The sequence below is a fragment of the Giraffa tippelskirchi genome, chromosome 12 (assembly GCF_054371585.1).
Source record: "Giraffa tippelskirchi isolate mGirTip1 chromosome 12, T2T-mGirTip1v1.2.pri, whole genome shotgun sequence".
Classification (NCBI taxonomy): domain Eukaryota; kingdom Metazoa; phylum Chordata; class Mammalia; order Artiodactyla; family Giraffidae; genus Giraffa; species Giraffa tippelskirchi.
Genome location: NC_137286.1, coordinates 1,857,666 through 1,878,495, shown reverse-complemented (window position 1 = coordinate 1,878,495; position 20,830 = coordinate 1,857,666). Strand labels below are relative to the sequence as shown.

The following is a 20,830-nucleotide window of genomic DNA, read 5'->3' as shown; positions in this document are numbered from 1 at the left end:
CCTGCTTTCCTGATTGCCTGCCTCACAGAGCTGCCCAGCCTTCTTTTCTGTCTAGTCTTTGCCTGAGTGTTCCCCCCACACACCCCACATCTTCTTTATCCATTCCTCTGTTGATTGTCATTTGGGTTGCTTCCATGTCTTCAGTTCAGTTCAGTCGCTCAGTCGTGTCCGACTCTTTGTGACCCCATGGACTGCAGCACGCCAGGCTTCCCTGTTCATCACCATCTCCCAGAGCTTGCTCAAACTCACGTCTGTTGAGTTGGTGATGTCAGCCAACCATCTCTTCGTCTGTCATCCCTGTATCCTTTTGTCTTCATTATTTCCCAGCATCAGGGTCTTCTCCAGTGAGTCAGCTCTTCACATCAGGTGGCCAAATTATTGGAGCTTCAGCTTCAGCATCAGTCCTTCCAATGAATATTCAGGACTGATCTCCTTTAGGATGGACTGGTCGGATCTCCTTGCAGTCCAAGGGACTCTCAAGAGTCTTCTCCAACACCACAGTTCAAAAGCACCAATTCTTTGGCGCTCAGCTTTCTTTATGGTCCAACTCTCACATCCACACATGACCACTGGAAAACCATAGCCTTGACTAGACGGACCTTAGTCAGCAAAGTAGTGTCTTGGTTATTGTAAATGCTGCTGCTTTGAACGCTGGGGTGCATGTGTTTTTTCAAATTAGAGTTCTTTTCTGGGTTTATGCCCGGGAGTTCCCACTCCTGGATCATACAGTAACTCCTGTTTTTAAAGGAACCTCAGACTGTTGCCCACAGTGGCTGCGCCATCTTACATTCCCACCAGTAGTGGAGGACGGTCCCCTTTCCCACACCCTCTCCAGCATTTACTGCATATAGACTTGAGAAGAAAGTTGTGGCATGCAGGCTTGGTAGTTGTGGCACTGAACCCCTGTCCCCTGCATTGGAAGGTGGATTCTTAACCACTGGACTGCCAGAGCTGTCCCTATTCTTTGTAGAGTTTTCGATGACGGCCGTTCTGACTGGTGTGAGGTGGTGCTCACTGTTGTTTTGACTTGCATTTCTCTTATAATTATCAGTGTTGAGCATCTTTTCATGTGCCTGTTGGCCACCTGGATGTTGTCTTTGGAGAAATGTTTATTCAGGTCTTTTGCCCATTTTTTTTACTGTTGTTTTTTTTTTTAATTGAGCTGTGTGAGCTGTTTGTATAGTTTGGCAGTTAAGCCCTTGTTGGTTGAATTATTTGCAAATATTTTCTGTCATTCTGTAAATTGTCTTTTCTTGGTTTCATCTCCTTTGCAAAAGCTTATGTTTGATTAGGTCCCATTTGTTTATTTTTGCTTTTATTTCTGTTGCCTTGGGAGACTGACCTAAGAAAACATTGCTCTGATTTATGTCAGAGAGTGTTTTGCCTTTGTTCTCTCTGAACCTGTAGCGTCTTGACTGCCTTTAGTTCAAAATAATGCTCATGTGAAAGTGACCCGTGTTGCGGAGGCTCTTTCTGAAGCCCTGCAGCCTCCCCATGTGTCTTGGCGCGTGCTCCCTTGTTTAGAGGCGCAGCACTGCTCTTGGGGGAGACGCTGAGGGAGTTGTAGCAGATGCTGGTAGATTACCCTGCAGAGTAAGTGGATGTGTCCGTTTACCACCGTCTCCTCCTAATCTGAGACCATTTGTTCTTTTGGCCAATTTGAAGGATGAAAAAACTTTGCTTTAATTTGCATCCCTTTGGTGACTGATTGTGAATTGGATTATATTTTCATTTGTTTATTGATGATTTGCAATTTTTCCTGTAGGGCTTAATGTAAAAGTTAACTATTCAAGAATTCTCCCAGTACATGGAAATTTCTTGGCTTTTTATAAACAGTATACTTTTTATAGGCCTTTTATAAACAGTATACTAACTTTTAATATTTTTTACAGGATCCTGGGCGAAAAGAGTGCAGAAACAGAGTATATTGACGAATACAGACAACTTGAAGCACAAGAATTTTATCTGTATTTCCTTGATCACTTAATCAGTGGGTCAGGTAAACAGGTATCTTTAAATATCATAAAATATATGTGAGTTGTTCACAACATTAAGTTCTTAAAAGTCTTTAAAAATGTAGTAATATTTTGATCACTGAAGAATCCATGTTGCTTGTTAATTCAGGATTTTTAGGGGAGTGAGTGTATGATAGATTATAAATTGTGAGTGTGTGATAGGTTATAAGTTGCTCATTTTTCTCTTTTAAGTATAGTGTCTAAATAGTCTGCCTTTTGGAAGACTACTGATGGTCCCTTACCTTACTATTAATTAGAAATACTTAAAATTGTTGTTAAAGTTATTATATGGAGAGGGAAATGGCAACCCACTCCAGTCGCCTTGTCTGGGAGATCCAATGGACGGAGGAGCCTGGTGGGCCGCAGTCCATGGGGTCACAAAAGAGTCAGACACAACCGAGCGACTAGACAGCAGGAGCCACAGTAACTGTAACTCTGTGAATATACTGGAGCAAATTATTTACTTTAAAAGGGTGGGTTTTATACTATATGAAGCATATCTTGATGAAAATTCAGTTGGAAACAACGGTTATGCAAAGAAGCAGGAAAATATATCCTTGGATAAGAGAAGAATCAGTCAATCAAAATTCACCTGAGCTGATACAGGTGTTGGGATTAGCAGATAAAAACACTTATTGATAGATAATAACTACATTCCATGTGTTCAAAAAGTTAAATAGACTTGAAAGATTTTTTTAAAGACCCAAATTAAACTTCTAGAGATGGAAGCTATTGCATATGAGATAAAAAGAATTCTGGAGAAGTCTCTATTAGTCCAGTGGTTAACACTCCTTGCTTCCACTGCAGGGGGCATGGGTTTGATCCCTGGTCAGGGAACTAAGATCCCACATGTCGTGCAGCAAAAAAAAAAAAAATGTGATAGATTAGATTTTGCAAAAGAATTGGTGAACTAGAAGGCATAGCAGTAGAAACTATGTAAAATGAAATGCAGAGAGGAAACAATAAAAATGAAAAGTGAATAGTTAGGCTACCAACGAGTGTGGAGGAGCTTTAAGTCTCAAGCATATGTGTACTTGCTATCCCAAGGGGGAGGAAAGGTTGGAAGAGGGGACAAAAAAGACTATTTGAAGAAATAGTGGCTGAATTTTTTTTTTCAAATTTGGTGAAAACTAAAAACGTACTAATCCATGAATCTCAATGAACCATAAGCACAAGAAACAGGAACAAAACTGAACCAACACATAGCATAACCAAATAACTCAAAAGCAAAGACAAAGAGAGAATTCTTAGAAGTAGCCGAGGACAAAAGTCATATTATGTATAGAGGAACAGACATGATCACAGATTTCTCATTGGAAACAATGCAAGCAAGAATACCGTGGCGTGAAATCTGTAAAATAATAAAAGACCTCGAATATTGTACCCAGCAAAAATATTTTTCAAAAATGAAAGTAAAAGAGTATTTCAGGTACATGAAAAATAAATGAATTTGTCCAGTCACATGTAGAACTTTAATGATGTTCATTAGCCTATAAATGTGAATTTTCTGTTTTATTTTTTAAAATCATCTGTATCATTAAATAGTTAATGAAAAAAGTTATTACAGTTTTAAAACAACTATATCAAAACAAAATTTTAAATTATACATAAATGTGTAAAATGAAAGAGAAGAGTCCCTTTGACGCTCTCCCCCTCCCGTGGGTGCGGCGGCTCAGCGTCCGCACTGAGCTCCTCGCTTCCTGGGAGCGCCCTCTCCCCGCGCGGGTTCTCTTGCTCGCATCGGGCCTCGTTCATATGGAAGAAGGAAGGTTTCATTTTTTTGCTCTACGAAAGTTTATTCTTCACAAGCTTCCTGCGATCAGTCAGGAAGTTCTTCCCCCTTTGCTTCCGCCTTCTGTGCTTATGCTCTGATGTGGAGACAGACGTTGGGATTTGAGTAATATTTTCCTTTTCTTTTAGCCTTTTTGAAAATTGCAAAATACAGCCCATATATAAAAGTATATTAATCGTTACCCTGGTCTTCACCTGGACTTACTGACAGTATAAAATACTGCTTCCTTTCGTCGGTCCTGCGAGGTTCTGAGCCGCTGTCTCGGCGATGCCCGCGCTCATTCCGTTTGTGTTTTCCGTGTCTTGGCCACCCCGCTGTCTGCTGGCCCCTTCCTCCTCGTCGGTCTTTCTCCTGAGGCAGAAGCAGCTTGAGGACTTGGTTTCCCTCCCTGTGTCCCTGCCTCGTCAGAGACTCTGCCCTGGCGGTCTCCTCTCTCTCACCAGGCTTGTGGCTTTTTAAAGATGGTGTTTATGTATTTAATCCGGCATCTTTAGTTGTCCTCAGGGGGAATATTTGTCTGAACAACCCAGTACCTTATTACAAGAAGTGATAGTTCAAAGTGATAGTGTGTGTCCTTTGATCCGATGTTTCCTTATGCTAAGAAAAGTGCAACGCAGGACGTGTAAGACTGTTCATTGCATCATTGCTTGTGTAAGGGAAGCCTTTCGAACCTCTTCAGTGTCAATGAACAGAAGACTAGTTATTTTTTAAGTATTTATTTATTTTTTTAACTGATGGATAATTGCTTTACAGAATTTTGTTGTTTTCCGTCAGACATCAACACGAATCAGCCGTAGGTGAGGACTGGTGATTTGACCTGTGTAAGGGATTCTGTAGACACTGATAGAAGCCCGCCACAGCTGTGTGTTACTGTGGACAGACGGCCGTCGTTTGCCGTCTCCTGGGGAAGTGTTAGTTTTAAGTCTTAGTTTTAAGACGGTGCTCCGTACCGGGGCCCTTCCTGTTGCCCCTGCGTACTCAGCGCCTGGCGCGCACCTGCTGGCCCCTGCGTGGAAGCGGCTAGACTACAGAAGGATGCCTGCAAGTCCCAGTGTCTGCTCTTGGAACTTTTGATTTGGGTTCATGTTTGAAACTATCTGCGATCTCTGTCCGTGGCACCTTTAATATATTTGGAAATTTTCACTAGGGAGTCATAGAGCTTTCGCTGCACTTGGAAGAGTCACTCAAAGACCAGTGTTTATCAAGATGTGAGCCCGGGACCGTGGGAAGCAGTGAGAACAGAAGTTGAAAAGGCCCGGTCTCTCCTCATAGAAAGGTTATCATGTGATCTCATAGTTACATCATGAAGGGGTGCTTTAGAGGTGAATGCTTTGGAAGGTAGCTCTCTGGGAACCTAGGACAAGGGTTGTGACTTGAGCTAGGGTTCAGGAAAGTAGTAATAGGGACTGGAGCTGAAGGATGAGTAGAAGTTTTGAAAGTTACCTGGGCAGCATGGGGATCGGTGAGAGGGGAATGTGCCAAGGGCCTGTAATGGGAGAGAGCCTGAAGCTCCAGCCCTGGGAGAGTGAAAGGTGCTCAGTCGTGTCCGACTCTTTGCGCCCCCGTGGACTGAACAGTCCATGGAGTTCTCCAGGCCAGAAGACTGGAGTGGGGAGCCTTTTCCTTCAGGGGATCTTCCCAACCCAGGGATTGAACCCAGGCCTCCCGCACTGCAGGTGGATTCTTTACCAGCTGAGCCACCAGGGAAGCCCCCAGCCCTGGGAGAGGGCCGGCATTGCCAGGTGTGGGGGGCCTGGGCAGGGGCAGTGGGGGACTGAGTCACAGCCCTCCTGAGAGGCCCAGACCCTCCGTCTTCAGAGCGGTGGTGGCTGTGCTGCATCCATGGTAGAAGGGGCTTTGCAGCTCTGATGATGTTGAGGAGCTTGAGATGGGGGTGCTGTCTGGTGGGCCCGCTGTAAACATAGGGCTCTTCCCAGAGTCAGTAGTGGATGTGATGACAGGCGCCGTGGCCTGTGTGATCGAGGAAGGGGCAGAGAGCCAGGGGACGCAGGCCCTCCGGAAGCTGAAGAGGTGTGGGGATGGTCCTCCCCAGAGCCTGCAGAAGGAGCCAGCCAGACTGCTGTGGGCCTTGGATGGTCAGAGCTGTAGGAGAGGCAAGATGTGCGGTGTGAGCACGAAGCTCAGGGTCCGTGTCGCTGCAGCGGGGAAGCTGAGCACGCTCGTGGGGAGATGCAGGCGCAGCTGCTGGCGGGGCCGGCCCAGGGCGGAGAGCTCCGGTCCTAGTGCTCAGGGCAGCGGTGGGCTGAAGGTTCTAGGTTTATCCTGGGGTCAGTCTGAGGGGAGGAGGGTCGAGTGAGGAGTATTTTGAGGAGACCGCTCTGCTCATACCAGAGAGACTGGATCGGAGGGGCCAGTGTGGACCCGAGAAGTCCAGGCAGCCCTGGCTGGTGATGGCGGGAAGCGGGGAGTGGTCCGGGCACAGCGGGCAGGACTCCGGGCCTGTGGACGGGGACGTGGCGGGTGAGGGGCCGTGGCGAGTGGCAGTGCTCATGCTCCGGCTTCTGAGGCGGGGCAGTGCCTGTGAGGGCAGAGGGGCAGCTCTCTCTCTCGAGTGTGTGTGGGTGTGCGCATGTGCAGAGCGACTTCTATCCCTCTTCTGTCTGCATTAAAACCGTGAGATCGTGTCGGTGCCCCTAACTCTGGTCCAGCACCAGGGTTTCAGAGGGAGCATTTTGTCATGTCCACATACAAAGTACGTTTGGTTTTGGTGTGATGTGGGTGGTATTTTGGTGTGATGTGGGTGGAAATGGCAACCCACTCCAGTATTCTTGCCTGGAGAATCCCAGGGATGGCGGAGCCTGGTGGGCTGTCTTCTATGGGGTCGCACAGAGTCGGACACGACTGAAGCGACTTAGCAGCAGCAGGGTGGTATTTCATCTCTACAACTCTTCTTAAAAATTACTTCTAAGTAGACATCCAAGAATGCACATTCCCTAAATTTCTGTGAGTAGCGTTAGAATCATTTTGTGTGGTTAAAGGTGAGTCATGTTTTCCAAGTTGAACTCGAGGAGCGTTTCTGAGCAGCTCGGCTCCAGTGTGGGCCCTGCAGGGGCTCTGCTGTCTGCGCCCAGCGGCTGTGAACGCGTCCTGGGATGTGTCTGTGGTTGTGATGAAAGCCCATCGCACGGCCTCCCTTTTGTTTGGTGATATTTCTGTTGGTGATTTTCATCCCTCTCAGAACTTTCTTCTGGGTTTAAAAGAATTGCCTTTATGGAGTTCTTAATAACTGAAGAAGGAAACCATCAAATTCAGTTTAATTTTGAATTTGGAATACCAACCCTTACTTGGAGAAAGTGATATGTAATTACTTATTTTGAAGATTTAATTTTATGGTTATATCAGTAATGTAGTAATTAAGCTTCTTTTCTATAGTGTACAATGTCTGATAGACTTTTTGATAAGCAGTGTTGTTATCTTCTTCAGTTAAAATCCATCATATCCATTGTATACTATTTGGAGCCCTGAACTGCTGAATTTTGGGGTTAGATTTTAGATTTGGTTGATGCCGAAATAATGGGGTGACTTAGTAAAGAGAAACTAGCAATTTTCATGGTTTCCCGTTTTTTCCAGTTCGAGTGAAATATTTTAATGTTAATAACGTAAGGAGATAACAGGAAAATAAAAGCAGTGAATTTTGAGGGGGAGGTATTTCTTACATCGCTTTTGAAGCGGGGCTTGGCTGTGTGTCGCGTGTCGCTTTGCCCTGAATTACCCGTGTCCTCTCTCTGAGCGCTGCTTGCACTGGTTGCCTGGGCCCCTCCTCTGATTTGGCTGCTGTGGCGCAGGTGCAGGAGGTGCACAGCCGGAACCTCTCTTTGGTTCCCGGTCCTCCCTCTGGCAGTGGACGTGGAGGCTGGACTTGATTCGTGCTGGGTCGGCTCCAGCCAGTGACCTAAAAACGTCAGCCCGTGTTTCGTGTTAAACAGAGGAAGGGCTATGGTTTAGACAATACAGTAGGCCTTTTGGAATTTTTTCTTGTAGCATTTCTGTCCTTAAATAGCAGCCTTCAAAATGCATGTCATCAAGGAGTGTGAGTCACATTAGTGTTGTTAACATAATGGCTCGTTCAGCGGCTCCGTGAGCCACGGCTGCAGGTCTCTGAGCGAGAAACACCGATGCTTCTCTTTTGTCTCTCTGGAGAGCCCGTGTCGCTTGCGGCCCCAGCCGGCCCGGCTGCTCACGCTGTCCCTCCCTCTGTCACCACCTCCCTACCCCTGTCTCTCGGGGCTCCCTGGGGTGTGGAGCCTCAGCCCTTCCGTTTGTGCTGGAAAGGCTGATTCTTGATGGATAAGTCTGCCGGCACCAAGGGAGGGAAGGGCCAGATTTTGTCCCTATTTAGGCTTGTATTAGCTCAGTTCTTGCATTTGTAGACTGGTCTGGGTACCCAGCCATCATTTAGAATTCCAAATAATTTAATAAAATGTTGGAACCATTTGTAAATTAGGCTGTTCACACAGTGAATTCTGCTCAGTGTTTTGAAGATAGTGTGGTTAATTTAAGGGCTTTTTAGCCAAGTGCTTCTAGAAGAGGTGAGACTGGGGGGAAGCGCAGCGATGGGAGCAGGGGGCAGCGGCCCAGACTGACTGGTAAAAGCCGGGAGGAGAAAGGGGAGGGGAGAGATGGGAGCGGGCGGGAAACGCAGGCTTCCGAGTTCGGTGGGCAGCAGTGAGGTGACTAGACGGTCAGAAAGCTGTTGGGGGCAGGACTTGGAGAACTGCCTCCTGAAGTCGGTGCCCGGTACCCTGGGAGGAACTCTGTTTCCACAAAGAAGGAGAACAGGGCTGGCTCCTCTGCTCTTAAGATTCAGAACAAGTTCTTAGTTCAGCTGCAGGAAGATAGTCATATTGTAATGATATAATTAGGACAATTTTGAGACTGAGAGTCTGCTAGGGGAACACGTAGGAGAGCAAAAGAGAAGCAGGCACACGTGTGTGTTGGGTGGGAGCAGTGGCGGCAGGGCGTAGGGAGAGACGGGGTGGAGAAGCACAGGGCTGGGAGGGGCAGGAAGGGGGCGTCGAGAGGAGGACCCCGGAGGGGCCAGCCCCGTGCTGAGTTTGGGAGAGACAGGGACACTCCAGAGTTTGCTTTGGAAATAAAATTATTTCCCAATAAAAGTTTGTATGCTGTGACTTTTGATGATTGTCAGTTTGTCAAGAATTTGTGGCATTGCCGGAGAGGAGCGTGTGTATTTACAAAAGAACATTCACCGGGCTTGCCTGGTGGCTCAGATGGTAAAGAATCCGCCAGCCATGCAGGAGACCCCGGTTCCATCCCTGGGTCGGGAAGATCCCCTGGAGAGGGAAATGGCAACCCACTCCAGTGTTCTTGCCTGGAGAATCCCAAGGACAGAGGAGCCTGGCAGGCTGCAGTCCATGGGGTCACGAAGAGTCAGACACGACTGAGCAGCTAACACTTTTATTCACTCGTAGGACTGGGCAGAGCTCCCCTAGTGAGTCTTTGTCGGAGCAAAGACGGTCCCTCTCAGGATCCCTGTTCACAAGGTGGTGTGCGGTTGTCTACTGCCGATTTGTTTCAGTAGCAAGGAGTGAACGCTTAACAAATTGATGTGGATTTTCAAAGCAAAATTAGTTCTTTAAGCTAATCTTTTTTGTGCTGTTTTCAAGTGATGAGCTTTGTGCCCTGCAGGTGTTTTGTCTTAGAAGGTGGCGCTGGCCTACGGCTTTGATGGCTGTGATGGAGGGGGAGGTGGCGCTCTGCTCCTGGGCATTACTAGTGGCGGGTGCTCGGGACTTTCTAGTAACCCTGCTCGCAGTGTTAGCTGGTGAATGTGTTTGTGTGTGTGTGTACAGCTTGCTGTGTATATGCTGTATATATAGACTAGATAAAACGTGGGGTTGTTTATCTTCCTTTTTTCACATAAGAAATAGCATTGTGTGTGTTTGTTTTGTCTGAATCCAGGTCCAAGGCCACCTTTAGCTAAATCAAGCAATGTGATCTGCATCCCAGAGACAACCTATAAATATCCTGATTTGCCTGTAAGCCGATGTAAGGAAGAGGTAACATTATTTTTCTCATGGTGCAGTTTTGTTGTTTGCATGCCAGCGACCTGGCCCTTGGTTCCTAGTCTGGAGGTGCCGAGGGGCTGGGCGGGCGCCGGGAGGCGGCTCTGTGCCGTGGCCGCGCGGAGGGCCTTCCTCCCGCCATGCGTCAACTCGTTCGGCTTCCCCCGAGCGTACCTTTTCCTGTTTAATCCTTCGTCCAGTCTCCCCTGCTCTGAAGTAGACGTGAGTGGACACCTGCGGGCCCAGGGAGCGGCTGCTGGCAAGACCCGCTGCCCAGACCTTTTAGAAAGCGCACACTGCCCCTGGCCGCACCCTCCTCTGGCATTCCACTGGGGTTCCTTTACGCACCGGCTGTTTGTGTTGCCTGGTGATTGATCAGTCTTTGATATATCATTTTATGAACAGTGTCAGGCGATACAGCAGCGGGATGACTGCATCTTTAATTAGGTATGTGTTACTAGACCTGCTTGGGCTTCCCAGGTGGCGATAGTGGTAAAGAATCTGCCTGCCAATGCAGGCGATGTAGGAAACGCCCGTTTGATCTCTGGGTCTAGAAGATCCCCTGGAGGAGGACCTGGCACCCCACTCCAGTATTCTTGCCTGGAGAATCCCGTGGACAGAGGATCCTGGCGGGCTACCGTCCACGAGGTCGCAAAGAGTCAAACACAACTGAAGTGACTTAGCATGGCATAAACCTGGTTAAAAGTAGATGTATTGAAATCGTAATTAACTATACTAATGGAAGAAATGGTTATGGATGACAGTAAAGTGTAAATGTTCTAAATTCATTTTTACTTTGTCTTAGATTGAATCATGCAACTGGTGTAGAGTAGGAATGCCTTATTAATTTTAAGAGGCCAACATTAAAATTAATTTGCATTCCCTGACCATTTTGATGACTAGAGTGATAACTGAATGGTATTTTGGGTGGAGGTGGGGGAGGGGTGGATAACTGGATTAGTGCTGTAGGCTGCTCATACAGTCTGTGGAGCAGTGGAAGTTACTTGTTTTAAAGTGTGTCTGAAGAATTTCAAATGAGAATTGAGTGTACATTTCTTACGTGTAACAACAGCTGTGTTTTCATGTTTCTCAGTAGAATTAGATGGAGGCTCATCACACAATTTAAAAATAATAGAAATTTAGACTTAGCAAGAGCTGTAGAAATTCAATTTGGTATTTTTGTTTTTATAGATGAAGAAGCTGAGACCTAGGGGGCAGTGAACTTGGCCTGGATTTCCATAGCCGTTTGTTACTGCTCGCAATGGTCAGGTGTTCCAAGTGCAGCAACCACTAGTAACCTGTGTCCCTTTTGTGATGTTTAGGTGGTTAGGTTAAGGATTTAACTCGTAAGGATGAAGAGAAAAGAAATCCTGAAACTCTTCCTGAGATTAAGCTTTCGGTTCATAGGTAACACTTTACATCATTGTTAAATTTGTGACCATTTTGAAGGAATTCCCTTTTACCATTCTAGGTCATTTCTTTGATAGAAAGCAACTCCGTGGTGATCATCCACGGTGCCACAGGCAGCGGTAAGAGCACCCAGCTCCCGCAGTACATCCTCGACCACTGCCTGCAGCGCTCCACCTACTGCAACATCGTGGTCACCCAGCCGCGCAAGATCGGGGCCAGCAGCATCGCCCGCTGGATCAGTAGAGAGCGCGGCTGGGTTCTGGGTGGGTTGGTGGGCTACCAGGTAAGCTTCTCTCCTTGTTCATTTTGTCTTTTATGAAAGTCGGTAGGATAGACTGTGATTTATTTTTTTGGGAAAGAAGATGCAATCCATTGCTTATGGAGCAGAATTATGGCATAATTTCAAAAATAGTGAAAATCGGAAGTTCTTGAAAATAGCTTAATTTCTTTCTCAGTTGAATAGAAAAGAAGTGAGAATTCTCAGACTCTTGGCTTTTATAATTTTATCTTTAATTATATCTTTATGTTGAAGAGGTCTTCATATATAGTCATCTCAACATAAAAATGATATGGGCAATATGACTAGATAAGCCAGTCTCTCCCCTCATCACCGAAGAAGAAGAAGAAAAATCAATTTGAGAATTTATTTTAGTTTAGACCCTATATTTTTGGCACTATATGATAATTTTTTGTTCCCTTTCTTACCTTCATTATGAAATTAACACTGCCTTCTTTGTAGTTGAATGTAAACCACTTAAATAGAAAATGCTCTCTTTTTTCCTTCCCCAATTTTAGGTAGGGTTGGAAAAAATAGCAACAGAAGACACCAAGTTAATTTATATGACAACGGGAGTCCTGCTTCAGAAGATAGTCAGCGCCAAGAGCTTGGTGGAGTTCACACACCTCTTCATCGATGAGGTGAGCGCTCTGCTCTCAGGGCCTGGTTCTGATGAGAGAGCACAGTGCCAGCTGCTCGGAAAGGGTCAGAAAGCTCTGAGCCTGTGTCTGCTCACTTCACTCGTGAACGTTGGTTTGCTCTTTTTATCCTCTGCTCTTCCTTCCAAAACATGGGTGAGTAGGTTGAAGAGGATGCAGATGCCTTGTTTAGATCAGGGGTTGGCAGACTGCAGCCCTCACGCCAAATTGGCCCGTTTCTGTAAGTAAAGTTTTGATGGCATACAGTTTTGCTCCGTTTATGAGTGCTGTGAGGCTGCTGCAGAAGAGATGGGTAGTTGGGCTGGGGCCATATGTTCCGTGAAGCTGGACATATTTGCCCTTTGGGCTTTTACAGGGAATGCCTGCTGATCCTGGTTTGGAGTATTAGCCACATCAGACAATTAAAAGAACTTTAATTGTCTGTGTAGGTGTTTTTAGCACCTTACAGATACTTTCCATCTAATAAAACAAGAACAATAAAAACATCATTTAAGAAAATGAATAGATGACATTAATCTATTCACTTTTCTAAAAAAAAATCCCTAATAATGTATTGTGAACCCTCTCTTTGTGCCAGCCTTAGCTTTCTCAACTTTTCTCCATAAGGATAGAATATTTTAATTGATTTTAATTTGATTTGACTTTATTCTGTCTTGTTTTAGCCGTGCCATGGGGCTCGTGGAATCTTAGTTCCCCAACCAGGGATTGAACCCGTGCCCTCTGCATTGAGTGTCGAGTCCCATCCACTGGACCTCCAGGAATTCCCAATTTTGTTTATATTTTAAACAAGGGTTTTTTGAGGTGAAGTAATGTTGTGTCAAGCAGTTGTCCCAGGAGCTCTGGAAGTAGCTCCCCCAGACTGTGGAGTTTTAACCCTCAGCAGTAGTTATGCCTCCAGGAGCTTCACGGGTTTCTCCAGGCCTTGGGAACAGCAGATAGGAAGGGTCTGTGGGAGACGGAGGGGCTGGAGCACCTGTCAGAGGCTGGAGTGACGCCCCCTGAGCAGCCCTCTGGGGCAGGTCTCTCCACTCTCTTGGTGTGTGTGTGATCAGCATGGTACTGAAACACACTGTCAACGGAAATAATCAATAAATGATCTATAACAGGTACAGAGAAGGGTGTTACTTTAGCCAAACTGAGGACGATTGCCTAGGAGACCCAGATTCATGAAGCACTTGAATTGTGTTCTGGGCGACATGATGGGGGCCTGGAAAGGCAAAAAGCAGAAACGGAACGCGAGCTGTTGTCAAGAATTCAGGTTGGAGCCGGGGAGAGGGAAGGGTGCTAGTTAAGCAACGGGCGCTTGGGGTTAGATGGCTGCAGAGTTAGCGGCGGAGACCTGAGACCATGGGGTTGCTGCTGGCAGCTGCTGGCAGATAGCGTTTGAGAGTGCGGGTGGAGGCCTGGAGTCTGATACAGTTAAGGACATTCAGATCCTCAGGGCTTCAGGGGCCAGTCTGGATTCATGTCCGCAGTGGCCATCCTGCTCCACCCGGGATGACTGAACCACAGTTACTCCATTTTGACTTTCAAATGCATCCTCTTCTTAGTGGACAGAGAAGACGCATGTTGCCTGTGTGACAGGCCCCAAAGCAAGGCTGCTCTAATTAGCGTCAGGTCCGAGCCAGGTCATGTATGAGCCAGAATGACTGCCCCACACCTCGGTACGTGAGCATTTTTGCCATCGGTACTGCAGGTAAAGCTGAGTGGGTGCACTTACTAGGTTGTGTACGGGTGCCTGGTTTTGCATCACTCCTGGGTGTTTGGGAGAGGGAGACGCCGAATATGCTGTGTTGTTCTTTGCAGTACAGTGGGATGCGCAGCGTGGTTCATGTTCTCTTCACGACTTTTGGCAGTTTTGAGTATCTTTAGGTGGTGATGAAATCAAACTTAGGCAGTGTGGCCAAAGGTGGTGTCAGTAGGATCAAGTTCACGGGGGTCAGTGTCAGTCACTGAGCCCCTCCACTCAGGCCTCCAGGTGGCGTGGCAAGGCTCACCCTGGGTTAGCCCCTCCAGACGCTGCCGCTCATGCTGCTGTTTATCTCTGTAGACCCAGCATCTTTCTGACTGTGTCAGGTGTTTTTGCACACGCACACCTGAGTGACGTGGACACGCCTGTGTGCACTGTGTGTGTGTACTTTTGGCTTCATTCTTTCCTGAAGCTGCGTGGTGGTAGCTGAACACGTCAGCCGCAGTCTGCAGGAACTTGCCCCCACGGGAGTGTCTTGTCACTCGGCGCTGTGGTAACTATTTGCTTAAAGAATGAATAGGTTTGGATAGGCCTGAAGTTTTATGTTTACAAAGAATATTGTTCCTGTTGTGTGGGATGATTTGAATTTGAAAACAAATACAAGAGCAAAAGTTGAAGATGGCCAGGCAGTTGAAAATGGAATGTTGTTGTTGTTTGGTGTGTCCGCCTCTTTGCAGCTCCATGGTCTGCAGCACGCCAGGCTTCCCTGTCCTTCAGCATCTCCCAGAGCTGGCTCAAACTCATGTCCATTGAGTCGATGATGCCATCCAGCCATCTCATCCTCTGTTGTCCCCTTCTCCTCCTGCCTTCAATCTTTCCCAGTTCAGGGTCTTTTCCAGTGAGTTGGCTCTTTGCATCAGGTGGCCAAAGTATTGGAGCTTCAGCTTCAGCATCAATCCTTCCAGTGAATATTCAGGGTTGATTTCCTTTATGATTGACTGGTTTGATCTGCTTGCAGTCCAAGGGACTCCCAGGAGTCTTCTCCAGCACCACAGTTTGGAGGCATCAGTTGTGTTGAGGCTCTGCTCTCAACGCTGAGTTTGGTGAGAGAATGCGTGAGAGTGGGGTTCTAAGGTGTCCGCCCAGAGAAGCAGCAGCGGAGCCTCTCGCCTGGCAGGGAAGGGGGCTCCCTCTTCGAGACTCGGGAGCTCGTCTCTCCGCGTCAGCAGAGACACGGCCCAGGGAGGAATCTCCCGTGCCCTGTGCCCGGGGTCGCCCGGCTCAGTGTGAACTCAGCCCTTGGCGTTGGCTGGTGGGGGTGGGCAGGGGCTGGGGGGGCAGGCCCCGGGGCGGGCCAGGGGGATTCGGCAGGAAGGCCGCTGTCTGGGCAGCGCTGCGCGGGGCAGTTTCCCCTGCGGCCCCGTGTCCCAGAGGCTCCTGCAAGGCTCCCTGTGCCCCCGCCCCTCTCCCAGCCCCGACCTACCTGCTCCTGCCAAGCCGGCTCTTCCTAGGCCACCCATCAACCCCCGGCGCGCCTGCCCCGGTCACAGTGTGGACGGGCCCGGGGCAGGGGCCGTGGGCCGGCGGGGGCCGCGGGAGGCTGCTCTGCTGCTTTTCCGTGTAGTCATAGGGACCAGGGGGTGCTGTTGGCATTGAGCAGGCAGGGCTGAGAGTGCTAGACGATCCTCTGCCTGGATGCCAGTGGGGCCCCCCGGGAACGCCGGGGGTGGCGGAGGGAGCAGTCACCCACACGCCTCTCCCGCGCGTCCTGGTTTGGGGGCCGAGTGGCGGCGTCCGGTGCGGAGCCCTGGCCCCAGGCGCTGCGGTGAGCCCCTTCCCTCTGGTCACTCAGCACTGACGGGGCCGCCCTTCCTGTTTTGCAGGTACACGAGCGAACTGAAGAAATGGATTTCCTGTTGTTAGTTGTCCGCAGACTTTTAAGAACAAATTCACGTTTTGTGAAGGTAAAGTTGATTTCATGAGTAACTGAAATATTTAAGGTTAAGATTTGTTATGTAGTTTCGTTCAGTAGAAACGGTTGAAAGCAGTGACTCTTAAAATCATTGTCTCTGCAGTCCTCCAGATCTTGCTAGGAAGCTGGCTTAGAGGGCCTTCTCTTAGGATCAGACTGTGGAAGAGTTTTTGGTTATTATGTTGCATGAAATTGTAAAATATTCTCCAGGCTGCAGAAAATAATGAAATGCTGGGTATTAGAGCGTGACTTTGGGCTGAATAGAAACCCGAGTTTGAGGGAGTGTGACTGTCGTCTCTGTTTTGCACGCAGCACTGTGGTGCACTGTGGTTATGTGCCCTGCTTTTCTAGAGACTGACGTTAGGAGCTGACCGAAAGTCCGTGCGCAGGGCCAGTGTTGTTTACATTTTATCTGAACAGAAAGGATGAGGACGTGAACTTGGCCAGAGTAGCAGAGGGTTCATAATTATTACGTAGCCTGGACACCGGTCAGCCCAGCTCTGCTCTGTGGGAGTCTTGCAGAGTGGCAGTGACTGGTACGGCCATTCATCATGGGAAGGGCTGTGGGAGGACTTGCTGTTTCTGGAAAGCAGGTGCCCTCTAGACCATACGGTTTCTTGTCTGCACGTGTTCCATCTCTCGGCTTAGGGAGACGTTCCTCCCTCCCCACCTTCCAGGGTGGGACGTCAACCTTGGGAGGGTCACAGTCTCACCTGGTGGGCTCTGAGGAAGTGGAACCCAACATTTGCAGTTGGCTGACTTACTGCTTGAGATAGGCTTCCCTGACAGCTCGGTTGGTAGAGAACCTGCCTGCAATGCAGGAGACCCCAGTTTGATTCCTGGGTCAGGAAGATCCCCTGAAGAAGGGATAGGCTACTCACTCCAGTATTCTGGCCTGGAGAACTCCAGGGACTGTATAGTCCACGGGATCACAAAGAGTCAGACAGGACTGAGCGACTTTCGCTGCTTAAGATGACCGTCACATGATGGAGAGAATCAACAAAACCAGACCTCTCTTGATGGTCACGTTTTAAAAACAATTTTACTTACTTACTTATTTTTGGCTGCGCTGGGTCTTCACGGTGTGCAGGCTCTCTCTGGTCGCCACGGGAAGGGGCTGCTCTCCTGGTGGGGAGCGCGGGCTCTGGGGTGCTCGGGCCTCCATGGCAGTGGCGCCCGGGCTCAGCAGGTGCAGTTCTGGGCTCTGGAGCACAGGCTCAGTACCTGTGGCCCACAGGCTTGGTTGCTCCACGGCGTGTGGGATCTTCCTGGATCAGGGATTGAACCTGTGTTGCCTGCATTGGCAGGCAGGTTCTTCATGACTGAGCCACCAGAGAAACTCATGATTGTCATTTTAAGACTAATTTTTTACTCTAAGATGATAACTTAATTATAGGTTTTTTTTTTTCCTTTTAGTTTTTAGGAGTTAAGAGAGTTAAGAGTGTTGGTGAATTTTAAAAAGTCTACCACATTGTTGAAAATCGTGCTCAGGAATTTGGTATTGATCATATGCGTAGTAGGAAATGGCTTGTCAGTTTCAGTGTTTTCATGATTTATTGAAAAAATACATGAAGCATAATGCTTTCTGAATATAGAACCTTGTAATGGTGTGTGTAGTTGGGCTAAGAAACTAGAAGTCAAGTTCTGTGTGGCTTTGTAGTAACTGTTTTGAAACTCTCAAAACTCCCTTTCTTACTCCTCTTTAAAAAGAGGAGTGGGGGCCTTAGATGCAGGAGCCTGGGCAGATGGGCCTTCCGGTCCCCCTTCCACCCCGCAGCCATTCGTCCCAGAGCCCCGGCTTTGTGCCGTCCCCAGCCTGCAGACCCTGCTGTCGCCGCTGGCTGCCCAGATTCAGCCCGGCCCCCTGGACAAGCAGGTGTCAGGGCAGGCTGCTGAGGGTCTGCGGAGAGCCGCCGGGAGGGTGCAGGGCGCGGAGGCTGGGGCCGCGTGGGCCGGTCATGGCTGTGAGCAGCTCAGGTGCAACAGGAGCTCTGAAGCGCCCTAGCCTGGCAGCTCCTGGCAGACGCGTTAGAGGTCCTCTGCTGGGACGGGTGTGCCCTTGGGGGCCATTCGTAGCACCCACGGGGCCTCACAGAGCCTGGCTTCTGCATGAGCTGTGGTCAGTGGGGTTTTGACCTTTTGTATCTGACGTCGGAGGGGAAATACAGAGTTTCTGTCTGCCCAAAAAGTGTATAAATAATGTCTGTGTAAAGTTTTTACTTTTCTGCAAAGACTCAGAGTTCAGAAATGTAGCCGGCAGCCAGCTGTGTCTTCCTCCTGCTCAGTGTCTTGGAGCCTCGCGGGCAGTGGGGGCCCTCAGTGTCTTGGAGCCTCGCGGGCAGTGGGGGCCCTCAGTGTCTTGGAGCCTCGCGGGCAGTGGGGGCCCTCAGTGTCTTGGAGCCTCGCGGGCAGTGGGGGCCCTGCGTAGTGCTGCTGCCTTCTCCAGGCACAGCTGGCGGGCTGCGGCTGCTGCTTCTGGCAGTCACGGCTGAGTTCTTCGGGGCATCATCCCAGATTTGCTCTCTGGCAAAACTGAAACCTGCAGGGAGCCCCGAGCCTCTGCGTCCCCCTCGGTCGGACTGGCCGCCGGGCGCCTCCCGCCTCTCCGCTTCGGGTCGGGGTTTCCTGGCTCCCTCGTCTTCTCCCCGTTGCTGCTCGGCTCCCTCAGCTTTCCGGAACACGCCGTCTAGAGCTTGTTCTGTCCTAAATGAGTTTTCTGATGCAAAGCGTCCCCTTAGGTAAACGGTTGTAATTGAGCTGTATTGGAGAAGTGTAGTTTCTCACTTGGTAAAGTAATTGAAGAGAAATTGTAAAAGTTGACATCTCTGAGCATTCTTTCGATTGTAATAATTTGTATTACCCTGGAGATCAAGTCAAATATTCAATTGAAGTTTTGAAAATTACTGAAACAGAAGAGAGGCCTGGGCTTCTCAAGTCCTTCGGTCGCTGCCCTCGTCACCGCTCTGTCTGTCCTGATGGTCTCTCCTCCTCCAGGTAGTCCTCATGTCGGCCACCATCAACTGCAGAGAGTTTGCAGATTACTTTGCTGTTCCCGTTCAGAACAAGATGAACCCAGCTTACGTTTTTGAAGTGGAAGGAAAGCCCTTTTCAATTGAGGAGTATTATCTTGATGATTTGGAGCACATTCATCATAGCAGGGTACGTTGGAATGCATTCTTTCTTTCACAGTGAATGTACTTTTGTGTTTGATCAAATCTGCATTCATTAGCTACAATTGCAAACCTCTATTGGAGCTTAAAACTGGAGCAGGGCGATGGCGTGGAATGGGCCTGGAGAAGAATAAGAGGAAGGAATCGCCTGGGTTTGTTGCCATAAACTGTGAGCATAATAAACCCTCCCATTGTATATCCTGGTGAAAATTGTTCGGACTGGTTTTACACTTCATTGAAGAATAAACTGTAAGAGTTTGATTCACTGCGAAATTGTAGATTCAGCTGGGGGTGGGTGGTACTTTATTTCGGTTAAGTTTTCTAATGTAAGTTGTACTGCTGTAAACTAAACCAAGAGTGCGCCGTGGGGACTGAGCCTGGGACCTGCTCTGAGGGGAAGCTGCAGGGGTGTCACAGTTGTTTTCATGGGGGTTATACAGTCATAGGACCGGAAGATCAGAAAGTGTTGGCAGGTATAAAGCAGCGCCTTCCTACTCCTGTCTTCTGTCTGCCCAGTTCCCTTGCCAACAAGAGGACACCATTGTCATCAGTTTCTTTGGATCCTTCCATAAATTTTTATGCCTATAGAAGCAAATATAGATGTATTGCTTTTCTTTTTTATAGAATTATTTCATTCTATGTGCATCTTGCTTTTTTTCCACTTAACTTTGCACATTTTTGACATGTCATTATATGATTTCTTCTTTCCCTTTTTAGAGCTATGTCACATTCTTTTACGGAGAAGGCAATGGCAGCCCACTCCAGTGCTCTTGCCTGGAAAATCCCATGGATGGAGGAGCCTGGTGGGCTGCAGTCCATGGAGTCGCTAGGAGTTGGACATGACTGAGCAACTTCACTTTCACTTTTCACTTTCATGCATTGGAGAAGGAAATGGCAACCCACTCCAGCATTCTTGCCTGGAGAATCCCAGGGACGGCGGAGCCTGGTGGGCTGCCGTCTGTGGGGTCGCACAGAGTCGGACACAACTGAAGCGACTTAAATACTATTTATTTACTGAAGTATAGTTGATTTACAATATTGTAAAGAAACCCTGGCCTATAACATATACTTTGACATGTGCAAAGATGTACACATGTGAATGCAAACATTACATATATCTGTATATATTTATATTCTTTTCCATATTCTTTTCCATTATGGTTTATTACAGGATATTGACTATAGTTCCCTGTGCTATACGGTAGGACCTTGTTGTTTATTTTGTATATGGTAGTTTGTGTCTGCTAATCCCAAGCTCCTAATTTATCTCTCTCTGACTCATTTTCCCCTTTGGTAACCATAAATTTGTTTTCTGTGTCTGTGAGTCTGTTTCTGGTTTGTAAATAAGTCCATTTATGTTATGTTTTAGAGTCCTGTTAGTGATGTCATGATACTTATCTTTCCGTTTGTGACTTACTTGGCTTAGTATGATCATCTGTAGGTTCATCCATGTTGCTGAAAATGACATTATCTCACTCTTTGCTGTGCCTGAGTGATACTCCGTCGTACATGTGCTCCACATCTTCTTTGTTAATTTGTCTGTTGATGGACACTTAGGCTGCTTCCATGTCTTGGCTGGTGTGAATGGTGCTGCTATGAACATTGAGGTGCATTTATTAAAGATTATCTTTATTTAAGTAATTTCCAGTGTTTCTCATCTTTTCTTATTAAAAATGGTGCCAAAGAGAACATCTCTGCACATGTGAAAGTGTGTCTTGCAGACCAGGGTTTCTTAGCCTCAGCACAGCTGGCGTTTCGGGCCAGGTAATCCCGTGTGGCGGGGGCTGTCCTGCGCGTCGCG

The 20,830-nt window shown here is 48.0% G+C and overlaps 1 protein-coding gene across 7 annotated transcripts in view; it reads left to right on the top strand.

Annotated features, from left to right (window-relative positions):
* Positions 1–20,830, top strand: part of TDRD9 (tudor domain containing 9) — a 108,997-nt gene that overhangs the window by 18,469 nt on the left and 69,698 nt on the right. For 5 of the 7 annotated variants that reach the window (XR_014070865.1, XM_081548545.1, XM_081548543.1 and 2 more), the window contains 6 exons: positions 1,893–1,999; positions 9,748–9,845; positions 11,323–11,544; positions 12,057–12,179; positions 15,771–15,851; positions 18,854–19,018. Coding sequence is in view for 6 of the 7 variants with exons in the window: in XM_081548545.1 (XP_081404671.1) it covers positions 1,893–1,999; positions 9,748–9,845; positions 11,323–11,544; positions 12,057–12,179; positions 15,771–15,851; positions 18,854–19,018 (796 nt within the window). In the remaining variant the exon portion in view is untranslated. Of the gene's footprint in view, positions 1–1,892; positions 2,008–9,716; positions 9,846–11,322; positions 11,545–12,056; positions 12,180–15,770; positions 15,852–18,853; positions 19,019–20,830 lie in introns of those variants that run through there. The other 2 variants (XM_081548541.1, XM_081548546.1) reach the window with 2 other exon arrangements.